The 9628-nt window shown below is 41.3% G+C and overlaps 1 protein-coding gene across 1 annotated transcript; it reads right to left on the reverse strand.

Annotated features, from left to right (window-relative positions):
- Nucleotides 1-3300: 3300 nt before the first annotated feature.
- On the reverse strand, nt 3301-5292 carry LOC122014004. The gene is made up of 4 exons (XM_042570203.1): nt 5257-5292; nt 4807-5031; nt 3673-3742; nt 3301-3588 (listed from the first exon to the last, which is right to left on the reverse strand). Exons 1-4 carry the CDS (start codon nt 5290-5292, stop codon nt 3503-3505), a joined length of 417 nt encoding a protein of 138 aa, XP_042426137.1. The 3' UTR covers nt 3301-3502.
- Nucleotides 5293-9628: the final 4336 nt, after the last annotated feature.

The following is a 9628-nucleotide window of genomic DNA, read 5'->3' on the forward strand; positions in this document are numbered from 1 at the left end:
TTGTGTACCGGGAGATGAGAGCATTGCGCTCCCTCACTATGGTTGAGGTTGGAGGATAGGTGTACTCCGGTGCATCCAGTCCACTCGGTCACTCTTCAAGGGTAGTGACGGCAGAGTGCACGGTGTCACAGCCCTACCCACTCGGTCTCACCATTGTGTGTGAGATGGCTGACAGGCGTCAGGGGTGACCATGTCATACTGCATCATATGCATCTATTGTATTTATTGTGATTGTTGCATATTGGATGGTGCACTTGGGTGACTGCATATGATTGACATGCATATAGGATACATGCTTTTGCTCTGACTATTTTTATATGTGTATGTTCACAGTCAGTTGTACAAGCCTCGCAGGTGAGTACAGTTTATTTCAGTTATGCATTTCTTATTATTCTTGCAGTAGACTGTATTGCATGCTTGTTGTTGGTTACTGTAGTTTATTCAGTTATGCAAGCCTGTTATATTGTTAGGAGACTGTACTATATGTTATACTGTTAGGAGACTATACTATATGTTATACTGTTAGGATACTGTACCGTAGGATTATTACTGGTAGTTATATGTTGTTGTACATATCTATTGGATTACCTGCTGAGTTCTTTGGACTCACACCGTTGTATTACTACTTTTCAGGTTGAGACTGTCGGGAGATATTCCAGTCGCTAGCCCCCTTATCGCGAAGATTTTCTATAGTCGATCTCTATTTTCGTTACTACATTTTTACATTTGTGATGTGGGTTTTGTATTGTGGACTTTATGTTGAACCTTTGGGTTTGCTACTTTTGTTTTCCGCTGCGGATATTTTCATTACTTCATGGATTTCGTTTTCTTCGTTGTAGTGGAGTAGGATGTTATACATATGTCTGTGATGATTTCTATATCGTCTTTTCTTCATATTAAACTGTGTGGAATGTTGATATAAACTGCATGGTTTGGTTATTATTTGTATAGTATTGTTCTGGCTGTTTGGGCCGATGTATGGATATATGTATTCTGGATTCATATTGTCATCCGTACAAAGGAGATGCTGCCGAAATTTCTTCTGACAGAAACTAGCTGGGGCGTGACAGTATAACTCACTTTGCCTATCTTATTCCTTAATCTTCATTGCTCAACACCATAGTGGTATTCTGAACTATTCTTCCAACCTCTATCATCGTAGGCTCAAGAAATGGCACTTCCATGGTAAGACTGACACAGTTTCTTTCTTTTGTTTCCAGTTGAAATTTATTGTATTTCATAGTCAGCAATTGTTTAGGAGCAGACCCAATAATGTTTAAGATAACACTTTAGGGTATCTTCTGATTGATCGGAACTGTAGAAAATCATAAGATGATCATCTTCTCATCAGGTGTTGATTATGTATTAATTGATTTTTCATGGTATTTTTCAATCAACTCTAGTATTTATCTCCTCTCAAACATGAGGTTCTTGTTCTCTCAAGAAAATAGATAAAATGTATTTTGATTTCTCATGTTATTTTAATAGACTTAGGCCAATATTTTTCTTTATCTTGAATGTTCTGTTAGTATAATCAAGGAAATAAAAATTGCTTTTGCATAAAGTGATTAACAGTTTTTATCATTGACATCTTGACTAAACAAATTTGCTTTTAGCTAGACATGATTGAAACATTACATAAATAGAATCTACGTAAGACATTTGATTAATTAATGTCATGGTTATAATAATTGCTGGAAAATTTCTGAATCCTTACACAAATGCCGGAGAACAACAATGTTTTCTAAGGCATGTGAAGTAGACCTTTGTACATTCAAATAAACAATTTCTATGTGTCAATCTAACTTTTCTCTGTTGATATTTTCTTCAACTAGAACAACAAATAACAAATAACACATAAATCCCAACTATATTAGATTCACTACATGCTTATTGAACTCTATACAAGATTAATATCATAATTCACTACAAATATCAGATCCTTAACCCATTTTTGACATGTATTAAGTAGAGTTGCCTTTGATCCCTTTCTACCCTTCATACATCCAATCCCATATTAAATTTTCTGAATTTATTGGTTGTCTTTAAACATGCGTAGTGTTAGCCCCTTAGACTCGATAGCATGGCTGGGCGCAAGAATTGACTCGTTGCTCCTTGGATCCAGTATAGTGAGCATGTGCACAAGACATTCCAAGCAGCGGGTGAATTTGTGGGAGTGCACGAGGGTTGTCCAAGCACAAGTCAAGCCGGAGGTCGACTTGACGGTGTCAAACAAATGTGGAGTGGACGCACGAAATCGGAGCATTTGGCCAAGCGTGGCTTGCAGAATTTGTGAGTCATGGCATGCAGCAGGTGCATGCAATGCAGCATAAAGAATGATGTAGCAAAGGGGGTCCATTCGGCCCAAGCCCATGAAGCAGAACCATGGGCCAAGCATAGCGGTGCATGCTAGCCTTTGACATGGCGCCAAGGCAGCATATGATATGGCTGGCAGTTTGGGACATGTGGCAGGGTAGTTGAGGAAACTACCATGCAATCGCTTGTAACCGCCAAACCAACTCTGCCTATGAATTATAAATAGACATGGGTGTGGCAAAGGCAAGACACAAGAGAGATTGTATGAACATTCTGCCAAGAGAGCCACTTATAATCCTTTGAGTGTTAATACAAAAAAGGTTGGAAGTTTTCCTGTACGTTGGCTTGTCTTGTTGGTGCTTGTCTTGTGCATTCTCTAGCACATTGGTGGTGCAACTCGGAGGCTGAATCAAGTGGGGTGATTGGTCACCGCGCAAGAAATTTCTGGAGGAAAAAATTACCCCTGTGACAACTGGTATTAGAGCGCATATTCATGGCTAGTGGCAACCACGAGATTTTAGAAAGGTTTTCTTCTGTGGAAGCCTTGCTTGGTACGATACCGGATGGAGAGGATGTTTGCTGAAACATCCCGGACTATTTTTTTTTAACCCTCTCATCAATATTATTCGGACGATTAAAATGCAGTACCAACAAGGAAACTATCTTAACCAATGGAAATAACCGTATCAACAAAGGTTTACCGAATAAGAACAATAACTCCCAAAGCATCTCCCTCTGAAAAAAAAAAACAAAGAAACAAAGTCCCTTGCGATGAATCCAATATGCTCCACACTCCTAAACAACAGACAGTATCATGCATCCATCCCGCCTCCTCGTCTACTCCGTCCGAGGGCCTTCTGTCACGTCCTGAGGATCATCCTCAACTATAATGTAGACATCATGAGTCTACGGCCCAGCAAGCACAATCCCAAAATGTACAAAAGGACATCCATAAGGTAGTAAATGTAGAAACTAGAAGCCAAATAAAGAAAACAGAATGCAACCCAATACGATATAAGAAAATGAGATATAATATGCACCAGTATTCCTATGTAGCTAATAGGATGAATATGTCACATATCTGGTAACCACAATTAGAGACAGTCAACAATCCCATAAACCTAGAGGTACCTCCTAGAGAACATACAATCATATAGCCGAAGCTAACAATAAATTTCAATATCAGTCAGGTTTGGATGAGCCCTCCCCGCAGCTCATCTCGGGTCACCCATCCCGTACTGCCACCACATATGCTCATACTCAGCGAATTAGCTAAATAGAAAACATAATATATCCTTTTTAAAAGTATGTCAATAGCACATTTCAGTCAGCCCGTAAACATTTCATTTCACATACCTTTTCCTGTTCCAGTCAAAGTTCTCAAGAGTAAACCGGAGCAATTGCCTAATGCTTCCATAAAGAACAACTACAAGATTAACTAATCAAAATTGGCCATACGTAGTTGAGTACTAAGGAATTTCTTAATTCAAACTATCATGGTTAGATTAATATCATCAGGAAGAAACAGAATTTAAATGGGCATTTATGGGTTCCGACAAGTTTAACAACTAAATCCTTATACGGAAACAAGTAAGGCATACTAGCAACTAGGTTAAAGAACAGAGCAATTTCATCACATTACCATCATACTAAATCTGATCTCTACAACTCCTACCATCTAGAATTCATGCGCTGTTTGATTAACCACTAAATTCACTGAATTCCTACCTCAAACCAACCAAAAAAAAACTAGCTAACAGAGCTATGTCCAATCCGAAGAAATTCAAACACCAACCATGAAATCCACGAACAAAAACTTATTAAACAGGACCTTCCCAAATTCGCAAATCCAGCAAGAACATCACACAAATTCGGAAAGTAACATCATAAAACACATGAGTACAAGTGAATTCAATCACAAAAACTTACCCAAACTAGAACTGCATAAGAAACCAATTCATACTCCCTCTACCAACCAGCATTTCAGTCAGGCATTTGAGCCAACAGATTTCATGCATTTACTCAACACGTCAAACCTCAGCGGGAGAAAGAAAAACCGAACGCTCTAACAATCACCCCACAAAGACACGAGTAAATCTCTCTGTAACGAATTGAGCCCACCTAAACAAGTCACACTAATAAAAGTTCCAAAACCCAGTAGTAAAAGCAAAACAATTGCGAAGCCTCAACCGATTCGAAACACTATCAGGGAGGAAGCAATCGAAGAGAATCCACGAAAATAGGCAGCCACATTATCCCTCAAAAACGAAATCCTGAACTCTAACACAAATCATTCGTTGCAAGAAATCACAGAGAACTCCACCGATGAGTCAAAATCGCACAAAACTAACCATGAATATCGCAAAAACCCTACTCGAACAGAATCTTCACGAAATGGGTCAATCAGAGCTCCTAAAAGCCATCCCAGCATCTCCTAGGTGCTATTCCATACCTCATGGATCTCACAGCTTCATAAGGAAGTGTACTTGCCTTCCTCGTTCTTCTGTCACACCCTCGCCACAGTTCGTTGTCGTCGATCGGTTGATCGCTGGACTCCACGCCGCTCACAGCTTCCCCGTGGCCTCGTCGAGATGGTGTGGCGCTTGCTTGAGAGCCTGCGCACGATGGAATGCCGACCGACCTCCGTGAAGACGAAGGGAATAGGCGGGCGGCGGTTCGGAGGGCACAGTGTGGGTTCGGAGGTGGGTTTTGTACCTTAGGGTTCAACTTAGGCAATTAACCTTAACGTAAGACAGTTATTATTAATCTACTCCCTTTCTAATTAGGCATGATGTGTTTTCCTCATATTTAATAGTTTCATCCCCTTAACCAATACCGTTCGAATTCATTTCAAATCCCTAAAATTTTCGTAAAAGAATTTTAGTTACTAAATCCCTTTATTAAAACCCATGAGACATTAGTTTATAATTTTATTTTTACTAAAATTCCTTGTTTAAGGTTTGCAGGGCCTAACATTTGCAATCTAGTTGCAAGGATCCTCAACTTGGAAGTAAACCAGGAGCAAATACAAGAATCTCTTATGGAGGAGATGGCACAAATATGGAAGAATAATGAGGATCTTCGCTATGAAATCATTGTTCTGCGAAGAGCAATGACTTCTAGTGTCGAAACGGGGCCTCAATGTCCATTGGTAAGAGTTCCTGAACCGAAGTCTTTTGGAGGCACGCAGAGTGCCAAGGAACTAAAAAATTTTCTGTGGGACATGGAGCAGTACTTTGTTGTTGCCAAAGTGCCTGAAACCGAGAAGGTAACAATCGCTAGCATGTACCTTATTGGTGATGCAAAACCCTGGTGGCAGACTCGCATGATGGATGATGCAAATGCGGGCTGACAGAAGATTGATACGTGGGATCGGTTGAAAAAGGAAATGAAGGACCAATTCCTTCCAAGCAACACTTCTTGGATTGCGTGTGACGGCTTGAAACGTCTCAAACAGAGCAGTTCTGTGCGAGACTATGTCAAAGAATTTAGTTCTTTGATGCTGGACATTCAGAATATGTCCGAGGAGGACAAACTGTATAACTTCTTGTATGGTTTACAGCCTTGAGCGCAGGTTGAACTTCTTAGGCAAAACGTGAAGGATTTGCCTAGTGCAATTGTTGTTGCTGATGCCTTGGTGGACCTTCGCGAGGACAAGGAAAATCTGAACACTTCTTCATCTTCCAAGTCCAATTTTATCCGCAAGGATAAGAAAGGAGATTGGAAGAAGGAAGTCAAGAAGGATGCCAAAATGAAGGATTCGGGAAACAACCATGGCAAAGGAAAAGCGGAATATTCTGCTACCTGAGGGAAAGACAATTTGAAGAATCAGGGTTGTTTCTTATGCAATGACCCTCATTTTGCCAAGGATTGTCCGAAACGCGAGAAGCTAAACGCCCTCCTGTTGGGTGATAAAGGGGAAGACTATGAATAGGAAGTTGCTACTCTTGTCAACCTCTTACAATTGCTCAATACACTTGTTAATTATGAGTCCATTGAATTACTAATCAATATGTCAGAGGACATGGTGCGGGCTCATTCTCTACTCCTGCACATTCCTGTGATGATGAGCGGAAAAAGTGTATATGCTATGGTGGATACAGGGGCTACTCATACCTTTGTATCTGCCAAACTAGTGCAAGACTATAGGCTGTCAATAAGCAAATGCCCAAAATACATCAAGTCGGTGAATGCCAAGGCGCAAGCAGTTGTTGGTATGACTTACAACGTACCTTTAACTGTTGGCACTTGGGTGGGCAAAGCAAATATGATGGTGATTCCACTTGAAGATTTCCAAATCATACTTGGTATGGATTTCTTACGAAAGACGAAGGCGGTGCCCATGCCTCACTTGGATGGAGTGATGGTAATGCAAGAGTCCAATCCGTGCTTTGTACTTGCTGTGCATCCTTACGGAAAGGGCCAGAAAAGGGGAAGACCAACATTATATCTGCCATATCATTGGAGAAAGGCTTGAGGCGGGGCGAAACAACTTATTTGGCTGCCATGATTGATGCGAAACCAGACCAGAATGTTGAATTGCCAGTGGTTGTTCAAGACATTCTGTCAAAATTTGAAGACATGATGCCTTCGGAGTTGCCGAAATACTTACCACCAAGGAGAAATGTCGATCACAAAATCAAGTTGATCCCTGGAGCTGTCCCTCCTACAAGTTCGTCATACTGCATGTCCCCCCTGGAACTTGCAGAATTACGTAAGCAATTGAATGAATTGCTGAAGACAGGATTGTTGGGTTATCGGGCCGCGAAAACCATGTTTTCGCGTCGCGGAAACCCCGAATCACCCATTCCACTGGATCTCGTGCGAAGGATAGATTTCAAAAATTTACATGTACGAGTTTATACTTAGATCTACTTCTAGATCTACATGAAGAAAAGGTTATACCTTTGAAGCGCGCCCTTCGCGAATCCTGCTTGTCCAAGGTGTCGGATCTCTAGACCGTCAAGCGTACGGTCCTCTAGAAGTATCCACATGAACAATCCTTGATGGAGAAGACCAAACAAAGGTGTGCTAGCACCTTGTCTTGTTCGGCCAAGAGAGGAGGAGAGGGAGAAGAAAGAGCTCCAAGGAAGAAGATGGAATAATGCACTTGAATGAGAAAAATGAATTCTCTTCACATTCAAAAGTGGCCGGCCACTTCCCAAGTGTAACTCCCAAATTTTGCATTAAGTGCAATTAATGTAAAGCCATTAAAGAGAATGACTTTGTAACTTCCATGAGGTGACACTCAATGATGATGTGGAGTAACATCATTAGCCCACATCAATGCCAACTCACCAATGAGGTGGCATAAAGTCAAGTCAAACTTGACTTTTATCTTCCTCTCAAGTCAAGTCAAACTTGACCAAATCTCTTCCATGGTTGATCTAATCTAACCATTTGATTCAAGCCAACTTAATATAATGAATTAGATTCATTATATTAAGTTGATCTAATGAGTCATAATCTAAATTAGACTCATTGAATACATGAATCAACTTGAGTTCAACTCAAGTTAGCCCAATTAAAATTACTCTTAATCCAATTTGATTCATCAAATGAATCTAATCCTCTTGGTTCATCATATGAACCCAATCTCCATCTAATTGTCCATAGTGTGTGACCCTATAGGTTCTTATAACGTTGGCAATGCCCCTAAACCTATTTAGGAGCATAAGTAATGAGTGGTATGTAGCAACACATCATTACTACCCAAGTTACAAGAATGTTGAGATCCAACATCATCTTGTGATTACTAATTGTGACTCCTCACAAAAATATGACAAGTGTCCTTCTATCCTAGACATCTAGATTGATCAATATGAGGCATAGACCGTGTCATCCTCTGACCAATCTAAATCTTGAACTCCAAGTAGACACACTAAATCAAATGAGCTCAATATCTCATATTGACTCATTTGGGCATGACCATGCACTTCGTGGTCTCACTCTATCAAGAATATTGATGTCTCTCCCGTCATATAGGAGGGATAGATCCCATCTACATCACTCACATCCCTCCGCATAATTTGTTACATACCCAGTAATCGCCTTTATAGTCCACCCAGTTACGGGTGACGTTTGACGAAACCAAAGTACATAACTTTTTATGTAGGAAACCATGGTGACTTCAGGTCTAAGGACTAATAGTCATACTAATAGCCATATGAGAAAGTATATGACACTCATATAACGATTCATGATACTTTCTCATGGCGGGTCATTCAGTATACATTCTCTAATGCATACCCATGTGTCAACTTGATATCTCTGTTGGTGCAACCTTAGGTCAAGGTTGACCTGGTTGACTTGACTCGAGTTGACCTGACTCGAGTTGTATTTTGATGTTTGACTTAGGAAGATTGTCGGTGCAACCTTAGGTCAAGGTTGACCTAGTTGAGTTGCATGTTGATGTTTGACACTCGTGGAAGAGTTGTATTCTTGATATGGGACAAGAATAGATGTTTGGGAGATTGTTGGTGCAACCTTAGGTCAAGGTTGACCTGGTTGACCTGATTCGGGAAAAAGTCCAAGTATGGAGACTTGGCACTGGAAAAGTCCAAGCAGGGAGCTTGGCACGCGAAAAGTCCAAGTATGGAGACTTGGCACTGGAAAAGTCCAAGTATGGAGACTTGGCATGGAAAAGTCCTAACTGGGATGTTAGGCAGTGTGGAAAGTCCTGGTGAGTGAAGCCAGGCAGTGGGAAAGTCCTAACTGGGATGTTAGGCAGTTGAAAAGTCCTGGTGAGTGAAGCCAGGCATTCGGGAAAATCCTGGTGAGTGAAGCCAGGTGAAAATCCTAGTGAGTGAAGCTAGGTGAATGAGAAAGTCCTAACTGGGATGTTAGGCAGTTGGAAAGTCCTGGTGAGTGAAGCCAGGCAGTTGTGGAAATCCTGGTGAGTGAAGCCAGGTGAAAACCCTAGTGAGTGAAGCTAGGTGAAAGTCCTGGTGAGTGAAGCCGGGCAAGGGAAAATCCAGATGAATCAAGGGTTATCGGACATCTGGTGTTGAGGAAAGTCAAAGTAGGTCAAAGGGATTGACCGGACACTTGGCGGGGAATTCTAGCAGGTCAAGGGAGTGACCAGATGCTAGGAATGAAGTACCAACAGGTCGAGGTTGACCGAATGTTGGTTTGGAAGGCTTGGGACTTGGTTTGGGCAAAAACCAAGTCACTAGTTATCTGATCGGTCTGGTGACCGATCAGTGTACTACTGATCGGTATCTGATCGGTCTGTGGACCGATCAGGAGCTTCCCTGATCGGTCGTGGCGACCGATCAGGAGACGATGTCGCGGAAGGAAGAGAGAGTTGGGA

Source organism: Zingiber officinale, chromosome 8B (assembly GCF_018446385.1).
Source record: "Zingiber officinale cultivar Zhangliang chromosome 8B, Zo_v1.1, whole genome shotgun sequence".
Classification (NCBI taxonomy): domain Eukaryota; kingdom Viridiplantae; phylum Streptophyta; class Magnoliopsida; order Zingiberales; family Zingiberaceae; genus Zingiber; species Zingiber officinale.

Coding starts and splice junctions, on each gene's coding strand:
- LOC122014004 (XM_042570203.1), bottom strand. CDS start 5,292: ATGTTAGGCCCTGCAAACCTTAAACAAGGAATTTTA. Junction 5,032..5,256: donor ACCTTAAACAAGGAATTTTA/GTAAAAATAAAA, acceptor TTGAACCCTAAG/GTACAAAACCCACCTCCGAA. Junction 3,589..3,672: donor TTTGACTGGAACAGGAAAAG/GTATGTGAAATG, acceptor TTTTCTATTTAG/CTAATTCGCTGAGTATGAGC.